We start from the raw sequence: 20,429 nt of genomic DNA on the forward strand, positions 1-20,429 counted from the left end.
GACAGTCATTTTAAATCAGAGACTACGTTGAAAAAACGAATGCACTACTTGTAGATACCAACACTTACCAATAAGTGGTGATAGACCTGACTCCACAACTAGAGAACCGAATCACAGCACTACTCAAAAAACTTCAGAAATCTGGAGAAATAAATAAGACCAACTTCCAAAATATGAAACCAGTCAGATCCAACACACTACGCTTCTACAGATTACCCAAAACCACCCAATTCACCTTCAACAACAAAACCTACAAACAAACCAATGGAACAACCAATGGAATCTCCGATATCAGGATTCTTAGCAGAGACAGTAATGCAGAGACTCGAACAAACAGCTCTGCCAACCATCCAACCCAAACTCTGGGTCCGCTATGTCGATGATACCTTTGTCATCACTAAACAAAACAAATTAGAAGAAACTTTCAAGACCATCAGTAATACCCTTAGGTGGCATAAAATTCACTAAAGAGGAGGAAAACAACAGCAAACTGCCATTCCTGGATGTCACACTATAGTGAACAGCCAATGGGCAACTTTAAACTAGCATCTACAGGAAACAGAAGCAATCATTCCAACAGCCACAAACGAAGCTGCATTAGAACATTATTTCAATGAGCCACCAAACACTGTAGCACGGAGGAACTATGCAGAGCAGAGGAAAATCACCTATACAGTATTTCCAAAAAGAATGGGTACCCAATGAATGCAGTTCGCTGATTTCTCAGCAACAAACCCAAACAAGCAGACAAAACACGTCCAGAAACCCTAGCCACTCTCACCTACATCAAAGTCATCCTGGAAATGACTGTCAAACTACTCAGACCTCTTGGCATCATGGTAGCCCACAAACCCACCAACACACTAAAACAGCAACTAATGAACTTGGAAGACCCTATACAGACAAAAAGCAAAACTAATGTCATTTACAAAATACCGTTTGTAACAAACACTATGTTCGACAAACAGGCAGAAAACTAGCCACCAGGTTACATGAACATCAACTAGCCACAAAATGACATGACCCTCTCCCATTAGTATCCTTACATACAGATAAGGAAGGACACCACTTCAACTGGGACAACACATCCATTCTAGGACAAGCCAAATAGACACACATGAGAATTTCCAGAAGCATGGCATTCCAACCGGAACGCTATCAACAAACACATTGACTTGGATCCCATTTACCACCCAGTGAGAAAAAGAGCAGGAAATGACATCACCAGAGGAAGTGATGCCACCACAGGAAATGACATCACCAATCATATAAATAGAAAGCGGGAATCACCAGCAGTGCTTCGTCCAGAGGCTCACTGAAGATGTTACCCAGTATGGTGACTCAGCAAGCAAACCTACATCCAGAACCACAACCTTAGCTACAAATCTTCTCAAAGCTTGTTAGTGAATCAAATTTCCTTTTACAACAATTGAAGGTAATTTCATGGCTACCATTACTGAGATTAACTTTATTTTCCAAATTAATCAGTTCAATTTAGCTGCAATTGTTGGAACTGATATTATCACTACAGCATTCTTTCCCACTGCTTCCTCCCAGAATGAACAGAACCTCAGACCTACCACTCTCATTTATCATCTCTCTTGGCAACTATATATGAACCTAGTCCTTGCCGCCACTTCTAATCTACACCTTTTTTTAAAAGCGGTCCAATCCAAATTACCTTCCGTTGCTCCTATAAATCTTGCTCCCACATCTTGGTGCTCTTGCAATCTGCCATTATTAAATTCACTACTGCTACACCCTTATCCATCCTGCTCGAAATCTGGCCAACTATAAAATTGACTCCATTTTGCCAAGCGGGAATTAACTGAACTGTGCCACCAGACCTGTTAGCCACAGAGTGAAGTTGCTGGCACTGCCCATGATGGTAAAGATTAGTTCACCTCAGGGTAAATGTCCATAAACAACTACTCACACTCTGAGATCTTATCCCCACATCGCAGCCAATCAACAAGCCCCAACCTTATCACCCCCACTACAAATCATCACAATATCCTCTTGGTATCCTTCCTGGAATAAAGACGCCACCAAAAAGAACCATTCATGACAAGTTTATCCAACAATATCTCCAATAATATGTACATTGTGCATTCACTGTCTTGTAGGTCCCTTTGAAGAGGAATTTCTGCTCTTTTGCTAGGCCAGAATCCTGCAAGAATTCCATTCCATTTTCCCAATTCTTCCACCTCTGTTGCATCTGCTTGGACGAGGAGACATTCAATTCCCAAACATCCCAGATATCCATTATTTTGAACAACATGCTTTTCCCCTCTCTGCCATCCAGACAGCCCTCCACCGCATCTTCTTTATTCCCCATTCCACTGCTCTAAACTCCACACACCCCCCACCTCCAACTGCAACAAAGATACAGGGCCTCTCTTGTCCTCACCTATCACCCCAACAGTCTCCGCATCCAATGTATCATCTTTAAACATTTCCGCCAACTCCAATTAGACCCCACCACCAAGAACATCTTTCCCTCCCAACCTCTGTCTGCCTTCCGCAAGGACTGTTCCATTCGACAGTCCTTGGTTGGTGCCACTCTCCCCACCGAACCCCCGAACCCCCAGGTACCTTCCCTGCAACTTGTAAAAGATGCAAAACCTGCTGGTACACCACCCTCCTCACTTCCAAACAGTCCTTCCCCGTGAGACAGAGGTTCACCTGCCTCTCCTCCAACCTAGTTTACTGTATCCCGTGCACCTGATATGGCCTCTACATCTGGGAGACGAAACGTAAACGAAGGGCATGTTTCGCTGAGCATCTCGGCTGGGCCCACAGAGGCCGCCCAGACCTCCCAGTCACCGTCCATTTTAATTCCCCTTCCCACTCCCTTTCTGACGTGACCATCCTTGGCCTCCTCCATAGCTACAAATCAGACCACAAATTGGAGGAACAACACCTCATCCTCATCTTCCAACAGCCCTGAGGACTCAACAAGAGTTCACCAATTTCAAATAGCCTCCCTTCGCATCCCTCGACTCCCTTTCCAGCCCCGCCTCTTCCCTTCCATTCCACTTATCAACCCTTCCTTCCAGCTACCAAACAGGCCATACCCTCTACCTGTGTTCGCCTATCCCTACCTTACTACTCAGCCTTTCTCCCACCCAAAACCCTTCCCCCCCCACCTCCTCCTTTATCTGCAGCTCTCCTTATACCTACCTCCAGCCCTGAAGAAGGGTTACATCTGAAACATTGACTTCTGCACCTCCTGATGCTGTGTTCTTCCAGGATCCTGCTTGTCTAATTTGGAACACCTTGCCACAGAGAGTTCTGGGGGTAGAGTCCTTGAGGATATTTAGATAAGATTACTTACAGTGTGGAAACAGGCCCTTCGGCCCAACAAGTCCACACCGCCCCACCGAAGCGCAACCCACCCATACCCCTACATCTACCCCTTACCTAACACTACGTGCAATTTAGCATGGCCAATTCACCTGACCTGCACGTCTTTAGACTGTGGGAGGAAACCGGAGCACCCGGAGGAAACCCACGCAGACACGGGGAGAATGTGCAATCTCCACACAGTCAGTCGCTTCAGGCGGGAATTGAACCCGGGTCTCTGGCGCTGTGAGGCAGCAGTGCTAACCACTGTGCCACCGTGCCGCCCAACATGCTGACATATACTCTTGGTCAGTAGAAGAATCAAAGCTTAATGACAAAGGGCAAGAAAGTGAATGTAAGGATTGTCAGGTCAATCATGGTCATATTGAATGGTGGAGTAGGGTCAAGGGGCCAAATCGCCTACTCTTACTCTTATGTTTAGTGGTCATGTAGCATCATAAGTTGACTTAAAAAAAAGTCATGGTGATTTGATGGTGGGAAAGTTGATTGGTTGTATGAAATAACATATCCGGTTGTAGAATAGAAAAAATATAAAAGAAATCCCACGTAGAATCACAGATTCCCTACAGTGTCGAAGTGGGCCATTCAGCCCAACAAGTCCACACTGACCCTCCGAAGACTATCCTATTCATACCCACCCCATCCCTGTAACTCAGCATTTCCCATGGCTAACCCACCTAACCTGCAGATCTTTGGACTGTAGGAGGAAACCGGAGCACCCGGAGGAAACCCATGCAGACACAGGGAGAATGTGCAACTCCACGCAGACATTCCAGAGGCTGGGATCGAACCCAGGTCCCTGTGAGGCAGCAGTGCTAATAACTGAGCCACCATGCCACTGACAATATACAAAAAAATGTAGATCCCCAGTCAGGCCTTGGGGTGCAGTGGTAATGTCACTACATCTGAGCTAGGACACCCAGGTTCAAAGTCTCACCTGAGAGATATTTAAAAACGTTCTTGATATGTTGATTTAAATAAAAACAGCTGATTCTCCTTTTAGAGAGAGGTGGGCACTGCAGGAAATACAGTGCTTTATGTCCAACTCCATTTTGACTTAGCCCTTTCCCACTTCCTACCACCCTCAGATTTTAAAACATAGAACATAGCACAGTACAGGCCCTTTGACCCTCAATATTATGCCAACCTGTGAAACCAATCTGAAGCCCATCTAACCTACACTATTCCATTCTCCTCCATATGCGTACGCAATGACCATTTAAATGCCCTTAAAGTTGGTAAGTCTGTGACTGTTGCAGGCAGTGGGTTCCATGCCCCTACTACTCTCTAAGTAATGAAACTACCTCTGACATGTTGATAGTTCACATTGCCCATAATGGGCTTTGAATGTAAGCTTCTAATTTGTTTTATATTCATTTGTGAGATGAGTGTTGCTGGCTAGGCCAGTATTTATTGCTCGTCCCAATTGCCCAGAGGACATTTAACAGTCAGCCACATTGCTATAGGTCTGGAATCACATGTAGCCAGACCAGGTAAAGATGGCAGTTAGCCTCCCTAAAGGATATTAATGAACCAGATGGATTTTTTTCCTAACAACTGATGATGGTAATTCATGGTCATCATTAGACTCTTAATTCCAGATTTTTATTGAATTCACATTCTTTCATCTGTTGTGGCAGGAATTGAACTTAGTCCCCACAATGTTACCTGGGTCTCTAGATTAACAGCCGATCAATAATACCACTAGGCTATCATATCTGCTTAGATTGGCTGCACGAATGATTACTGGTGATGGTTAATAGTTAAAAACAAAAATAAAATCAGTGATTTGACAGTGGGAAAGTTGTTTGGTTCTATGTGATAACACTTTTGGATCTGAAAAAAGGAAAACAGATTCTCTAGGGCTCTTGTGGTGCAGTGATAACGTTTCTCACCTCTGAACCAAGTGACCTGGGTTCACATCCCACCTGCTTCAGAGATGTGTAATGACCTGTCTAGACACTGATTTAAAAGAACGCTGCCTATGACCATATTAATCTGAAGACCATTGGATCTCAGAGGTTAAGCAGATACAGCCCTGGTTAGGACCCAGATGGGACACCACCTGGGAATACCAGATGTAGTAGGCTTCACTCCACCATCTTAATTTTGATTTAGCCCTTCCTGCTCTCCCTAATCCCCCTCCTCACTTTTGATGGTTTGCATTTCCCATAATGGGCTCTGCATGTAAACCTCAAATTAGCTGCCTGAGTCATTTTTGGTGGTAGACATTAGTTTAAAAACAAATGGAGAAAGTCATGGTGATTTGGAGGTGGAAAAGTCATTTGGTTGTGTGTGATAACAATTCTGTGGATATAGAAAATAAAGCAGATCCACAAGGGGGAGATTTCTCATGGTGCTGTGGTATGTCTCTATCCTTGAATCAAGGAGCCCAGGTTCGGGTCCTACCAGCTCCAGAAATGTGTAATAATATCTCTGAACAGGTTACTGCAAAATATACCTACTGCCCCAGGCTGGTGAGGGTCAGTAGTAGAGATGATCCTGACTCATCTTTTTGTCAGAAGCTTGTGGGTAAGAACATAAAATAGGTCATTCTGCTATCACATGCGTTTTGTTAACGCGAATTCACCATAAAACGATTGATGAATCGGGGATACTATTTTCAAAGTGTGAACTTTTTAAATGAGTATTGGCTGTAACATGATTACATCTGTGACAAAGCTGCTCATTTAACTAGGTTATGCGGTCCTTGGCTTTTTTTTTTCAGGGAGGTCATGAACAACACAGACTCCATAAAGTCTGGAGGTGAAGAGTTTTAGGGCCAAGTTGATAATAGCTAACAGAGACTACCTCAGGCAGAAGGCTTTCAAGTTTTTTTTAAAAACTTGTACAATGAAAGGGGAATGACTAGTTCTCCCAGCTCAGCTTTTCTCTGGTTTGTTTCTTTTAGCAGTAGTGTGAACAAAGGCGAGTGGATCCAAAGATGCAAGTCCAGGCAAGCACTCTCTCTCTCTCTGACATCTAACCTATAAGACCTTGTGTTTGATTTGTGCCATGGGGGGTTTATGGGGATTGTAGCAAGTATTTGGAACAGCATCATTAAGTTGGGATGATCTGTTGGGGTTTCTGAGAGGCTGTTATTCGGTATTCTGTTTTCTGTTGTTTGTGTTTCAGTCAGTAATCTTGTAAATAAACTCTGTTTTGTTAAAAACAAAGTGGTTTGATCAGTTGGTTTTCTCCAGGAATACCCGCATTACACTTGCTTGAAACAACTAGCAAAGTTAGGGTCTGGGCTACCTTCTTGAAATTTTTTGAGGGGGTCTGGCCTGGTCCATAACACATTGCCAACACTTTAAGCACTGTTTCTGATGTGCGATTTTTGTATAATGCAGGGTTGCACAAGAATGCAAGTATCATATTATAGATACCTGTAAATCCAGATTGTATTTCTGTGGCATAGTGGTAGAATCGCTACCTCTAAGCCAGGGGGCTTGGGTGTATAATGATATCTCTGAACAGGTTGATTAGGAAAAATAAAACAGATTCACTAGGGGGAAAGATAAGCATTTGGCTGTGTGTGATAGTACTTGTGGATATTAAAAAAAAGCACGAATAAAGCAGATCCTGGGGCTGAGGTAAGTGTAACTCAGTTGGCTAGATGGCTATTTGCAATACAGAGCGATGCCAACAGTGTACATTCAATTCCTGTGACCAGCTGAGGTTATCACAAAGAACTCTCCTCTTCAAACTTTCCACTTGCCTGAGGTGTTCTGATCCTTAGATTAAACCAACAAAAAAATAAAAATGGTGTTTGTCCTAGGCTGGGACTAGCTGTGTATTCCACAAGTAATGGCTCTAGTTTGGTGTTCAACAATAAATGATATTCCTTTTCAGTCAAGCTTCCGGAGTCATTGCAGTTATGCAATGTTTGATCTATGTTGATTTAAATTTATTTTTTAGTCAAATTCTTCAAATGTGAAATCTTCTCCTGCAGTTCTTTCTGTCAGTAGCTGGAAAAATAATCTTTTTAAAAAAAAAACGATTGGCTACTATGAGGATTGTAACAACAGACTGAGTCCTAATTGATAATGAGTGAGAGATGAGACTGTGGTGCATTGAACAGTATGAAACGTTGGTGGCTTGGTGTGAGTAAGAGAGATCTTTTGAATGTACAAATACTAATCTTGACTACTTATGTGAAGTCAGTGAATTTTTATTGGCAGAGTAACTATGTCCTTGAATTTACAGAATTGACTTCCCTGACCCTTCACACAGTATGTCTTCAGGTTTCTTGATCCCCTTTGGAGTCATGGCCGAAAAGGCACATTTATCATTTCCTTTTAGCCTCCATCACTAAGACCTCTTTGCACTGCATCAAAAATCTGAGTGCCCTCGTTCTGGCCTTTTGCTCCATTTTCTGTCCACTACTTTCCACCAAGTCTACATGAAACTATCCAGTTGCCTGTTGTAGCATGAGTGCAGCTCCTGTTTAAAAGATTCAAGCTGCCTTTCAGAGATGCATCATACTAATCATCCTGCAATGCATGCTACCATTATGTAGATAAGCAAGCAGCATGAAATTGTGTGCTGCCTTCCTCAGTGAGAATAGGCAGAAGTCAAATCCACTTTGCAACATCATCCCCCTCCCAAATTCCCATGTGCAACATTGGATCTAAGCACATCTTTTCCCCTCTGTTGTGTCAACACATGACTTAATTTTAAAGACGTTAAGTTAGTCTTCAGCCTTCTCTTTTCAAGACTGATATCCCATTCACTCTTTTATGATGAAACTTATCAGAGTCCTTCACTGGCCTGCCAACTACCATCCTAGTTGTGCTATTGCTAGGGAGCAACAGTTGTGGAAGTCAGCTAGTTATAAAAACTCTGCCTTATTTACAACAATCCCTGCTCCAGTGCACTTAGCTTTTCATAACTGCTGAGTGAGCTGATTTAAAGACATGACTGGAGCACATCAAAATGAAAATATTAACAAATGAGTAACTCATTCCAGCAGAATAATGTCAAAATCTTAGAGTGGAAGGTGATAATGGGAAAAGGACAGCATCACAGTTATGGAAACGCCTTGCAGCACATCAGCTTTCGAGACTCACAATAGCTACAAGTCATTGATGACTGGAGACATTATTATTTATTACACAACTTTGATGTCACACTCATGTTGCCATGGCCACACCAGGACTTGTAATCTGAACGCTGCCCTTTAAAACATCAAGGGTGAAAAGGATCTTTCTGTAGTCGTTTTACGACATTAGGTGAGCCACCTCAGTAGTTTTAAGAGAAAAGAATGATTCCAGTTTATCTGTTTTAACATTAAAATTCTGAACTCGGTGTACTTTTATCCTTAGTAAGATCAAATTCGAAACTTCCTATTACACCACAGGACTGCAGGGGTTAAAGAGTAAAGCAGTCATATCTATGTAGGAATCATGCATTATATCCTAATACATTATTTATTTTAGGCATATTTATATATGAATTGTTACTGAACTAGTAATCCAGAGATCTGGGTTAATGATACAGAGATATAAGACATTCCAGCAGCCATATTGTAGTTCTGATAAACATAGTTAAAAATCACACAACACCAGGTTATAGTCCAACAGGTTTAATTGGAAGCACACTAGCTTTCGGAGCAACGCTCCTTCATCAGGTGATTGTTGGTGATTGGAGCATCGCTCCGAAAGCTAGTGTGCTTCCAATTAAACCTGTTGGACTATAACAACACCCCTGGTGTTGTGTAATTTTTAACTTTGTACACCCCAGTCCAACACCGGCATCTCCAAATCATGACTGATAAACATAGGTTTTGTGGGTGTCAGGTATGACATCAGCAAGTGGGTAATTTTCCCATTGACCTCAGCCAGGGATGCTTGATGACATGTAAAGATATACATCGACTTAATGTCAAGGCCAGCTTCTTTCTTCATCTTTTTTTTAAAAAAAGATCAGCTATTATGCTTGTGCTTTATGCTTCTCATGAAAGTAGTATGGACCAAACAAAACCAGGCTCCTATCAGTTTGATTCTATTAATGACAACTCTCTCCAGATATCATTACTTTGCCTGAATTAAATATTATAAAAGATGAAAGAAAGACTTGCACATTTACAGCAGGGTGTTTCAAAGTGCTTTGCAGTCCTTGAAGTATTTTTCTATTAAAGGCACTGTCACAATGCAGGAACACGGCAGTATATTTGCTTTGAGCAGACAACAATAAATTAAATTACCAGATTATTTTTGTAGATAGCTGTTGATAAATGTTGGCCATGTTAAAGTGCAAACTTTCCAATTCATTTGAAAGATTGCTTCCACCTCATCAGCAGGTAGAAACTTGACTTGATGTCATATCTGAAAGATGGTTTCTCCAACCGTACAGCACTCCCTCTGCACACAACATACTAGATTATAAGAAGAAAGAACTGCAGACGCTGGAAATTGGAAACAAAAACAGAAATTGCTGGAAAAACTCCTCTCATCTGAGAAAGGGTCACTAGAGACAACATGTTAACTCTGATTTCTCTGCAACAGATGCTGCCAGACCTGCTGAGCTTTTCCAGCAATTTCTGTTTTTGTTCCATATTAAATTATGTTCTCAAACCTCCAGAATAGGGTTTGAATCCACAAATGTTGAAATCAGAAGTGAAAGTACCACCTTACAAAAAGAAAACAGTAATGCTACATCAATATGATAGCCATAAGTCTTTCCCAACATCTTCAATCATTATACTCAATCCTTTCTTCCCAGCATATAATAGAGGTCATTCCCTAAATATTAAATCCTCTCTTCCAATTGTTCACAGGGCAACTTAAGCAACCTGTGGGACTTCAAAAATGGCAGGAACATCCAATAATATGGCAGCTTTGCATGACTCATTTAAGAAGTTTGCTATTCACGGGGATACCGCCTCAACTGGTAATGAAATGAATGGGAAAAACTGGTCCAAACTCTGCAAAGACTGCAAAGTCATCGATGGCAAAACAGTAACTTCAACAGATGTGGACATTCTCTTTTCGAAAGTAAAGTAGGTACCAGGTATTGAGTAACAATATACTTTTGTTGAATTTATGCCTTCATGAAAGAAAATGTTGTAAGTTCAATAACTGAGATCGTTGATTCAGCTGTGCACAGCCCATGATTTTTGACACAGCGCATTCCCAATCTTAGCTGCACTATCAGGTAGAGAATGATTACTGTTCTGTCCTTTACCAGATTAGAGAATTTTTTTATCCACTCAGTGGGTGTCACTGGCCAGGCCAGCATCTAATGCTCATCCCTAGTATGATGGAGTCGACTCACCATCTAATTGACAGCACTTCAGCACCATCTTTTCTAAATTCTTTCATGGGATGTTGGTGTTGCTGACAAGGACAACAATAATTTTCCTTCTCTAATTGCCCTTGAGAAGGTAATGGTGAGCTGCCTTCTTGCATCGTTGTAGTCCATTTGGTGAGGGTACCCAGACAATGGTGTTTTATAGAAAGCTCCAGGGGGTTTTATGCAATGATCATGAATGAATGGAAATATCTTTCCAAGTCAGCATGGTGTGTAATTTAGAAAAACTTGCATGTGCTGGTAGTCCTATCTTCTGCACTTGTCCTTCTAGATCCTGGGGTCATTAGTACAGGAAGTACTGTCAAAATGGTTTGGCAAGTTATTGAAGAGTTGTGGTTCTGTTCGCCGAGCTGGGAATTTGTGTTGCAGACGTTTCATCTCCTGTCTAGGTGACATCCTCAGTGCTTGGGAGCCTCCTGTGAAGCGCTTCTGTGATGTTTCCTCCGGCATTTATAGTGGTTTGTCTCTACTTCTTCCGGTTGTCAGTTCCAGCTGTCCACTGCAGTGGCCGGTATATTGGGTCCAGGTCGATGTGTTTGTTGATAGAATCTGTGGATGAGTGCCATGCCTCTAGGAATTCCCTAGAGTTATTGAAGAGTATTTTGCATATTGTATGCACTACAAGCACAGTAATGAGGTGAGTCAATATGTTTAAGGTAGTGATGTGGTACCTATCAAGTGAACTGCTTTGCCTTGGATGATGGGCTTGTTAAGTGTTGTTGAACTCCAGTCTTTTAGGCAAGTGAGTATTATTCTATGATGCTCCAAGTTTGTGCCTCATGGCTGTATGAAATGTTCTGGGGACCTGGAAACTGAACCTCTCCTTGTATTCATATGGCTGATCCAGTTAAGTTTCTTGTCAATGATGTTGCCAGGATATTGGTGGAGAGTTCAACAGTGGTGATCCTGTTGAATGTCAAGGGACAATGGTCAGATTCTTTCTTGTTTGAGATGCTTATGGCCTGGTAATTGTGGGTGCAAATGTTACCTGTCACTTATCAACTCAAGATTGAATGTTGGCTGTGTCCTGATACACACGAGCACAGAATTAACTACCCATCTCGAGTTTTACTAAATAATGTGGTAGTGAGCCACCTTTTTGAACCACTGCAGTCTGTGGGATAAAGGCAGTTTCACAATGCTGTTGGGAAGGGAGTTCCAGGACTTTAATAAAGAAACAATGATGGAAGTGATGCATTTCCGAGTCAGGGTAATGTGTGACTTGCAGATAGATGGTGGTGTTTACATAAGCCTAATCTCATTGTCCCCTGCTGGAGTTAGGAGTCAGGAGTTTGGAAGTGGATGTAGAAGAAGCTTTTCAGAAGTTACTGCATTGCATATTAATGATGGTACCCACGACTACACTGTGTACTGATGATGGAGGACATGTACGCTCAAAATGATGAATGAGGTGTTAATCAAGTCGGCTGTTTTATCCCAAATGATGTAAAACTTCTTGCGCGTTTTTGTGTAATTCTTTTGTGGATGTGGACATTACTGACTAGGCTAGCATTTACTTCCTACCTCTAGGTGAGCTTGAGATCTCAAGGCTAATGATGCACATTACGTCACAGTCGTGACTTGTAGATGATGGACAGTTTTTCCATTGGGAGTGTCAGAAATTGAATCACTCAGAATTTCACCATAGCCTCTGGCCTGCTCTTGCAGCCATGGTATTTATGTATTGGATTTAGTTCGGTTTCTGGTCAGTAATGACCCCAGGATGTTGATTGTTGGGGATTTGGTCATGATAACACAATTGATTGCAAACAGGAGCTAATAAAACCCTTTTGTTTTGGCGATAGAGCAGAAATTGGCTGGTCTGCTTTTAATGGACAGGGTACACTTGGGTATTTTCCCCCAAAATCAGTGATAGCCAGAATTGCATCAGAATGGCTTAGGTAGAGTGGCTAGCTTTGGAGCTTAAGTGTTCAGAACTAAAGCCTGGATGTTGTCTCAGCCCTCAGCCTTACACCTGGACACAGAGTGAATTGAATTGGATAAGTATTAAACATTTACAGTGCTGGGGAACTCAGGAAGAGGATAAGATGGAACATCAGTTGGATTTTCTTGCTAATGTATAACTTAATCTTTTGCATTGGCGTGTTAGGCTCTCTGATCATTAAGGATGTTTGTAAAAACCTCCTACACCTAATTTATTTAATTGTGTACCAGCATTCATCAATGAACTCATGAGGACTGTAGAGTTTTGATTTGATCTATTGATTGTGGGATTGCTTGGCTCTGTCCATTGCATGCTATTTCACCTGCTCAACATGCATAGAATCCTTTATCGTACCTTCACGAAAGTGGTAATCCTTTTAATGGAAAAGTGGTGGTGCTCCTGACATCTTGGTATACTCTTCTATACTCTTAAGCTAACCTCCTTTCCATTTCTTAGTCTTTCCACATTAATTCTGTTGGATTCATTGTCATTACGACATGCCACATAGGACTTTATCACAAATATTAGGGGTCATGGAGTTGGATGTAACGTCAGTCTGGATTGATTGGTTAGCAGAGACAAAATTGACAGCAGGAATAAGATGGATATTTTGCAATCGGCACGGTGGCTCAGTGGTTAGCACTGCAACCTCACAGCAGTAGGGTCCCAGGTTCGATTCCAGCCTCGGGTGACTGTCTGTGTGGAGTTTGCACATTCTCCCTGTGTCTGCGTGGGTTTCCTCCGGGTGCTCCGGTTTCCTCCCACAGTCCAAAGATGTGCAGGTCAGGTGAATTGGCCGTAGTATTAGGTGCATTGGTTAGAGTGAAAGGGTCTGGGTGGGTTACTCTTCGGAGGGTCGGTGTGGAGTTGTTGGGCCGAAGGGCCTGTTTCCATACTGTAGTGAATCTAATCTAATCTATGTGTCAGTGTTGGGCCCCAGCTATTTATAATCTATATCAGTGACTTAGATGAGGAGATTCTTTATAAGGTTTCCAAGTTTGTTGATCATATAAAATTAATTGGATAAGCAAACTGTGAGGAAGATGCAAAAAGGCTGTAAAAGGGATAGAGATAGATTAAGGAGTGCACAATGACACAGCAGGTGGAATATAAAGTAGAGAAATGTAAAGTTGTCCACTTTGATTGGAAAAATAAAAAGCACAATCCTTTACAAATACGACAGCAAATGTTGGTAACTGCAGGATGGATGTCCAGAACCAGCATTTACAGTTTAAGGATATGGGGTGAGCCCTTTAGGACTGAGATAAGGAAAAATTTCTTCACTCTGAGAGTGGTGAACCTGTGAAATTCTTCACCACAGAAAGCAGTTGAGGCCAAAAGATTGATTGTTTTCAAGGTGTTTAATATAGTTCTTTGGGCTAAAGTGATCAAAAGAGATGGTGCGAAAGCAGAAACAGATTACGAGATGGATGATCAGTCACAATCATTTTGGATGGCAAAGCAGGCTCGAGGGCCAAAACGTGCTACTCCTGCTTCTATTCCTGTGTTTCAGAGAGACCTGGGTGTTCAAATTACTAAAAATTAACATTCGGGTGCAGAATGCAATGTGCAAAGCAAACAGTATGTTTGCATTCATTGGACAGGGGATGGAGTATTAACACAAAGAATTCTAACTACAACTGTAGAACATAAAACAGTCCAGACCCTCGATGTTGTGCTGACCTTTTATCCTACGCTAAGATCAAACTAACCTACATACCCTTCATTTTACTATCAAAGAGTCGCTTAAATGTCCCTAATGTATCTGACTCTACTACCACCACTGACAGTGCAGTCCACACACCCACCACTCTCTGTGTAAAGAAAAAACCCCAGGCATCTCCCCTAAACCTTTCTCCGATCATCTTAAAATTATGCTTCTTTTTGAAAGCCACTTCTGCCCTGGGAAAACGTATCTGACTATTCACTCTATCTATGCCTCTCATCATCTTGTACACCTACTTAGGCCACACTGGGAGTCAGAGTGCAGTTTTGGTCTCATGCTATAGAAGGATATACTTGCCTTAGAGATTGTGCAACTAAGTTTCATTAAACTAATTCCTGTGATGAAAGAATTGATTTCCACACTGTAATGTAATATAAAATATAAAATTATATTATGAGGAGACATTGAATAAATTAGAGCAACATTCTGCAGTGTTTAGAGGAAAGGGAGGTTATCTTATTCAAACATACATTTTTTAATTGACTTGAAAGGGTAGCTGCTGGGAGAAAGTTTCCCAACTCCCACCACCCCAACACCTTAAATGGAGATCTTGGACTGCCCTCCCTTACCTCCCCATCCTATAATCTCTTGCAACAAGACTCACATGGGTAGAATCAGGTGAGGCCTTGTGCTGTAGGATTTCCTGTTCACCAGGCCTCCATTCAGAATGGCTGTGGGCAGGAAATTGAGAGGAAGAAAAGCTAAAGTTGCTCTTTAATTAAAATCTACAGGATGTTTGGGAAACTCATCACTTGCAATCTCTAAACAGCACCATAGCATGAAAAACAAAGCAGGCTTCAATCTGGGCCAAGAAGATACCTAAAATGTGCTAGTGTTTGAATGCTTATACAAAGAATACATGTAGCCTAATCTTTTATTTATTTTGAAACTGAAGAGAAGGAGTTTTAATCTACAGTTTTGTTTTAATTTCAGATCAAAGTCAGCTCGAGTAATCACCTTTGAAGAGTTTAAAATGGCACTGGCAGAACTTGCTCCAAAGAGATTTAAAGGCAAAAGTCAAGAGGAGGCACTGGCATCAATTTATGCCCTGATTGCTGGAAAAGATCCAACTAATGCTGGAGTGACAGTGAGCATTTCAAGTCTGAATCCAAACCTCTGGCCTGAAATTACATCATCTTCATTCTCATTTTTCACTAAAATTCCATTAGTTTCCTCATGTTTTCAGCTTTAGAGACTGGTTACGCCTCATTTTGAAATTCCTGATCTCCATGAGTCTTGTCTTGACCTGAACAAGACGGATACTGGTATACCTCATTCAGGCTGAGGAGGTGGTAGAGCCATGTCATCAATTGTCTTAATGTATTATCTCACAATGTATGCATGGGTGCACTCAGATAATACACAAACACTCGAAACATATCCTCGCACACATGCACAATGTACTCGGGCAGTCAGAATTAACTGGGGTTTCACTTGAGCACATACAAAGAAACATTGTTTGAAATTGTGCTTTGGTTAAGTGAGGAGATCTATGGTTGCTAAGTTTAACTCTGTAGATAAGTATAAAACTGAGTAACAATTGGCTCCAGTATTATCCTTTAATAACTGTCTCTCTGGAGCATAATAATAGACACCAGACAGTAAGGGTTGGTTAGACAGAATCCAGGCATATACTTTTCTAGTCAGAGTTTTATTTCAATTCACGTGTCACAAAACTTCAAGCATGTCAATTACTTGTACTAGGACAGGCAATAAATGCTGGTCAGTTAACGACACCCATGTCCAATGAAAGAATAAATAAAACCATGTATAATATATATGCACCCAGTTATCATCCAGTTATCCCTTAATTAACACACAACCATCATAAGTTCAGTAGTAACCTTTGGTCTCAGACATCCCTGACAATCCCAACATGGGTTGATGATAAATGATAGTCTGGCCCATTATGACTTTGAGATTGTATTTAGGTTTAGCACTGCCCTGAGTAATGACATGCCCTTCACATTGTCAAACTCACCACCAGAGTCAGCAAAACATTCCATCCAGGAGTTTGTTTCTTATGTATCCAGCCTAGCACCTGCCTAATGTGAAGGCCAGAATATGACACATGCTTGCAGCTTGTTTTGCCTCCATGACTGATATCCTTTAGGTTGTCATATTTAATAGGACATAGGTCAAATACATCGACACAGCAGCAAAAGAGTTCCCTATAATTAGACAGCAGCCAGAAAATCTTGTGATTTTCTACCCTTTGCACATAGCAAGACAATTAACACCTATTTTGAGCATTAGACAAACTGTGAGCATACTTACCTTGGCAACTTGTGAAGTGCATCTTTTGCACCTATGCAGTACTCCCACTGTCATTGCTGGTGGAGGGGGTGAGGTTGCTTTGTTCCTGATGAGTGTTTTTGGTGTATCAACTATAATTTTGAGCCTCTGACTTGCTGTTGTGACCATAGGCTTTATATGGTTGGTTTTAGGTTTCTGATCAATGATAACCTGTGCATTATTGATAGTGGTGTATTTAACAATGGTAATGTCATTGAATATCAATGAGAAATGGTTTGATTCTCTCATGTTGTGTCTAGTCATTGCCTGGCAATTTTGTGGCATGAATGTTCCTTGCGCATGCAGGGTAAGTCTGTAATTGTCCACATCTTATTGCACCCAGGCATGGTCTTCTTCAGTATCTGAACAGTTGCAAATAGAAACAGAACATTGCTTAATCATCAGCAAATATTTGCATTTCTGACTTTATAAACAAGGGAAGGCTATTAATGAAGCTGCTAATAGTTGGACTTAGGAGAGTGTTTTGATGAACTTGTGGAATAGTGTTTGGGGCTGATTTGACTGGCCTCCATCAACATTAGCATTGTGCAACATATGACACAAACATTGACTTCAATTCTGTTTGTACTTTTCATTGTCACACTGAGTAAAATGCTGTCTTGATGTCAAGGGAAGTCACACTCACCTCATCTCTGGAATTCAGCTTTTGTGTCTATGTTTGGATCAAGACTTTTATGGTCTCAGCACATGTATAGTCCTTAATGGATCACAAACTGAGCTTCAATGAGTAGATTCTTGCTGAGTAAAAGGCACTCAATTCCACTGCCTCTCATAATTTTGAAGATGATTGAGAGTATTCTGATGGAGTGGTAATTTGTTGGTTTGGATTTGTTCTGCTTTTTGTGGACACGACATACCTGAGCAAATTTCTACATTATTGGATAAATGGCAGTGTTGTAGCTGTACTGGTACAACTTGCCTAGGGGTATAATTAGTTTAGGAGAACAAGACTGCAATAGTGCTGCTTGGATTTGTCAGAGAGTTCATTTCTAGAGCCTCAGTCCTAGATGGTCTGTCCAGTTATATTCTTCCACTTTTTTGTAGTGATTTGATACAAATAAGTGGCTTGTTTTGCAGCTTCATAGAGAAGTTAATAAACACACTGAAATCTCACGTAGGCCAGATAGGGTGAAGATAGCAGATCTCCTTTTCTCAAAGATAATAATGAACCAGGTAAATTTTGATGTTAATCCAGTAGTTTCACAATCATTACAAAGATTTACTTTCTACATTTTCAAATCAACCTGCTCAGGGATTTTATTACACACCTCTGGAACAGGTGGGACCTGAACCTGGGCCTCCTGGCTCACATTTAGGGACACTACCACTGAACCCATCAGATCTCCGAAGACTTGCTTTTTATTCCAAATATAGTAATCAATTGCATTTGAAGTCTGGATTACTAGTCCAGTATTATTACCACAATGTTACCTTCCCCTTCAAGTGTTTTCCTGAATTTGCACAATTTTAATTTGATTAATAACCTTTACATGAAACTTTATCAGAGTCGATTTGAAGGCATGTCAAAGGCTTACTGCAGTTATGTTGTGTTGTCACTTAGAATCACAGAGATGTACAGCATGGAAACAGACCCTTCGGTCCAACCCGTCCATGCCGACCAGAGTCCCACCTGCCAGCATCCGGCCCATATCCCTCCAAACCCTTCCTATTCATATACCCATCCATGATAAAAGACAATCTGAGACTTGTTTAACTAGACTTGTAAACATCCTCACCACACATCAGCACCAGTTTTGATATAGTATTTTTAAAGCTTCTTGCACTTGCATGGAAGCATTTCAGAGTAGATTTACCTTTCACGTCCCTCAGTATCAGAGTCTGTCTTTGAGCTTTTATGCTTTCACAGGGCTACAGTGTCTGAACTCAGCTACAGGTTACCTCTCCTCTGTCATCTCTTCAGTCTACTATCTGGTTATTCCCTGAGGTTGAAATAGTTTTCCAGCACTCCCTTAGTGCTTCTTGCCTCTCCTTTTGTTCCTATTGAACTAAAATCAAACCTATCTTTTTTTGTATTCATGCTTTCTATTCTGCTAGAACTGCAATTTAGATGACAGGGTGACAGGAATTTATCTCCTGGAATTTATTCTCAAACACTGGAAGTGTAGCAGAAGTTTTGAGATAATCCTCACTATATGTGTTTTTAAGGCCTTTTTTTATATCTATGTGAACTACCAACTTAGATCTTGGACTTGATCACTTCCGTATCTCTTCTAACCTTCCCTCAAATACACACATACAATCCCTCCTTGCTTTTCTGGTACATTTGTTGCTTCAATCATTTACTACTTGCTGTGCATGAAATGGATTTTATCTCAGCACAACACAAGCTCATTATTATAAAAATGACTGACTACAGTTTTTGTAAGCAAACCTGATATCTGTCTTTATCTACATTTTCAAGTAAAATAGAGCATACCATTTCTTCTTTTAGGTTGCATATAAAGGAGGTGGTGTTGACAGACTAACAGACACCTCCAAGTATACTGGAACCCACAAAGAACGCTTTGATGAAAGTGGCAAAGGCAAAGGGCTAAGTGGCAGAGCAGACCTGGCTGAAAATACAGGATATGTTGCGAATTACAAAGGAGCTGGAACGTATGATGAAAAAGTGCAAAAATAAGACTGCATAGTGCTGCCTGAGACCATTTCCATTAAAGGACTCAATAATCTTTTGTTAATTTGCTCAAGGTCCTCTCCAGCATTTTCAATAAAACAATTAAATTACACCTGTATTTTAGCTTTTAACAAACTACTTTCTGGGTAGTAAGTGCAACTCATGGTCTATAGTTGTAACTGTGAGAAGCAATTGCATGAATTGCTGAGTGATGATCTATCGTCAAAAAAAGCTAAACTTACAAGGACAATTTTCATGTAAATTATCATCTTTACAAATTGACACCCAGCATGCAAGATTAAGTTTAACAGTAGCTTTAAAAAAAAGTTTGTCAGTGTGGTATATGGTGTACCTCCTTGCCTTTCTAGGTCTATTATATCACAATTCCCTCTTATCTGCTGTGTAATTTGTTTGAAATCTTGCTGTGAAGTATGTTGATAATACATTTAAATATTGTATCTGTGAACAATTCTTGCTAGCAGTGGAGAATTGTTTGAGATAACTTACAGGAGCTTACAAAGAGAAACACTCCTGCAGTGATTCGAACAAGGTCAGCCACTTGGACCTTGTAGAATATGAGTTCCCTGTTTGGGGTTGTTAACCTGGTCCAATCAGGGAGCTCTTGCTGACAGATATAAACAGGAGTGTTAAAGGTTCTAGTCACTCTGAGAACTGGCTCTGAAGAAGCTGGACCAGTGTCAAGTACTATGCACACATAAATACAGGGTAACTTGGTGATGGGATACCGGCATCTGTGGAGTCACTTCGCCTCCCTGAAACTGCATGAAATTGACACTCAACTGATTTTTAGTAAAATAACGATTTATATTTTGCACTCCATATCAGTGATGTATATAGAATGACATATGAAGTAAAGCAATACGTCATTTGGTCAAACCAGTCCATGCCAGTGTTTAAACTGCAGGTGAGTCATCTCCCACCTTTCCTGACTAAATCTACTATCATCGCTGTGGTTTCTGGGTAAACCAACACTGCTAATATGATATGGTCTGTGTGTTCCCAACATATAAGCCCTTGGAACATATGCCATAAAGACTGGCTTCTTGTTGAGATAGGTGACATGATGTATATTAACAACACGATATACATTGCTGTAAGATCTCCAG

The 20,429-nt window shown here is 41.1% G+C and overlaps 1 protein-coding gene across 1 annotated transcript; it reads left to right on the plus strand.

Moving 5' to 3' along the window:
* Window positions 1-9,963: 9,963 nt before the first annotated feature.
* Window positions 9,964-19,404, plus strand: LOC122558686 (tubulin polymerization-promoting protein family member 3-like). Its single transcript, XM_043707478.1, has 3 exons — window positions 9,964-10,369; window positions 15,285-15,438; window positions 19,120-19,404. Exons 1-3 carry the CDS (start codon window positions 10,179-10,181, stop codon window positions 19,306-19,308), a joined length of 534 nt encoding a protein of 177 aa, XP_043563413.1. The 5' UTR covers window positions 9,964-10,178; the 3' UTR covers window positions 19,309-19,404.
* Window positions 19,405-20,429: the final 1,025 nt, after the last annotated feature.

Source organism: Chiloscyllium plagiosum, chromosome 17 (assembly GCF_004010195.1).
Source record: "Chiloscyllium plagiosum isolate BGI_BamShark_2017 chromosome 17, ASM401019v2, whole genome shotgun sequence".
Lineage (NCBI taxonomy): Eukaryota > Metazoa > Chordata > Chondrichthyes > Orectolobiformes > Hemiscylliidae > Chiloscyllium > Chiloscyllium plagiosum.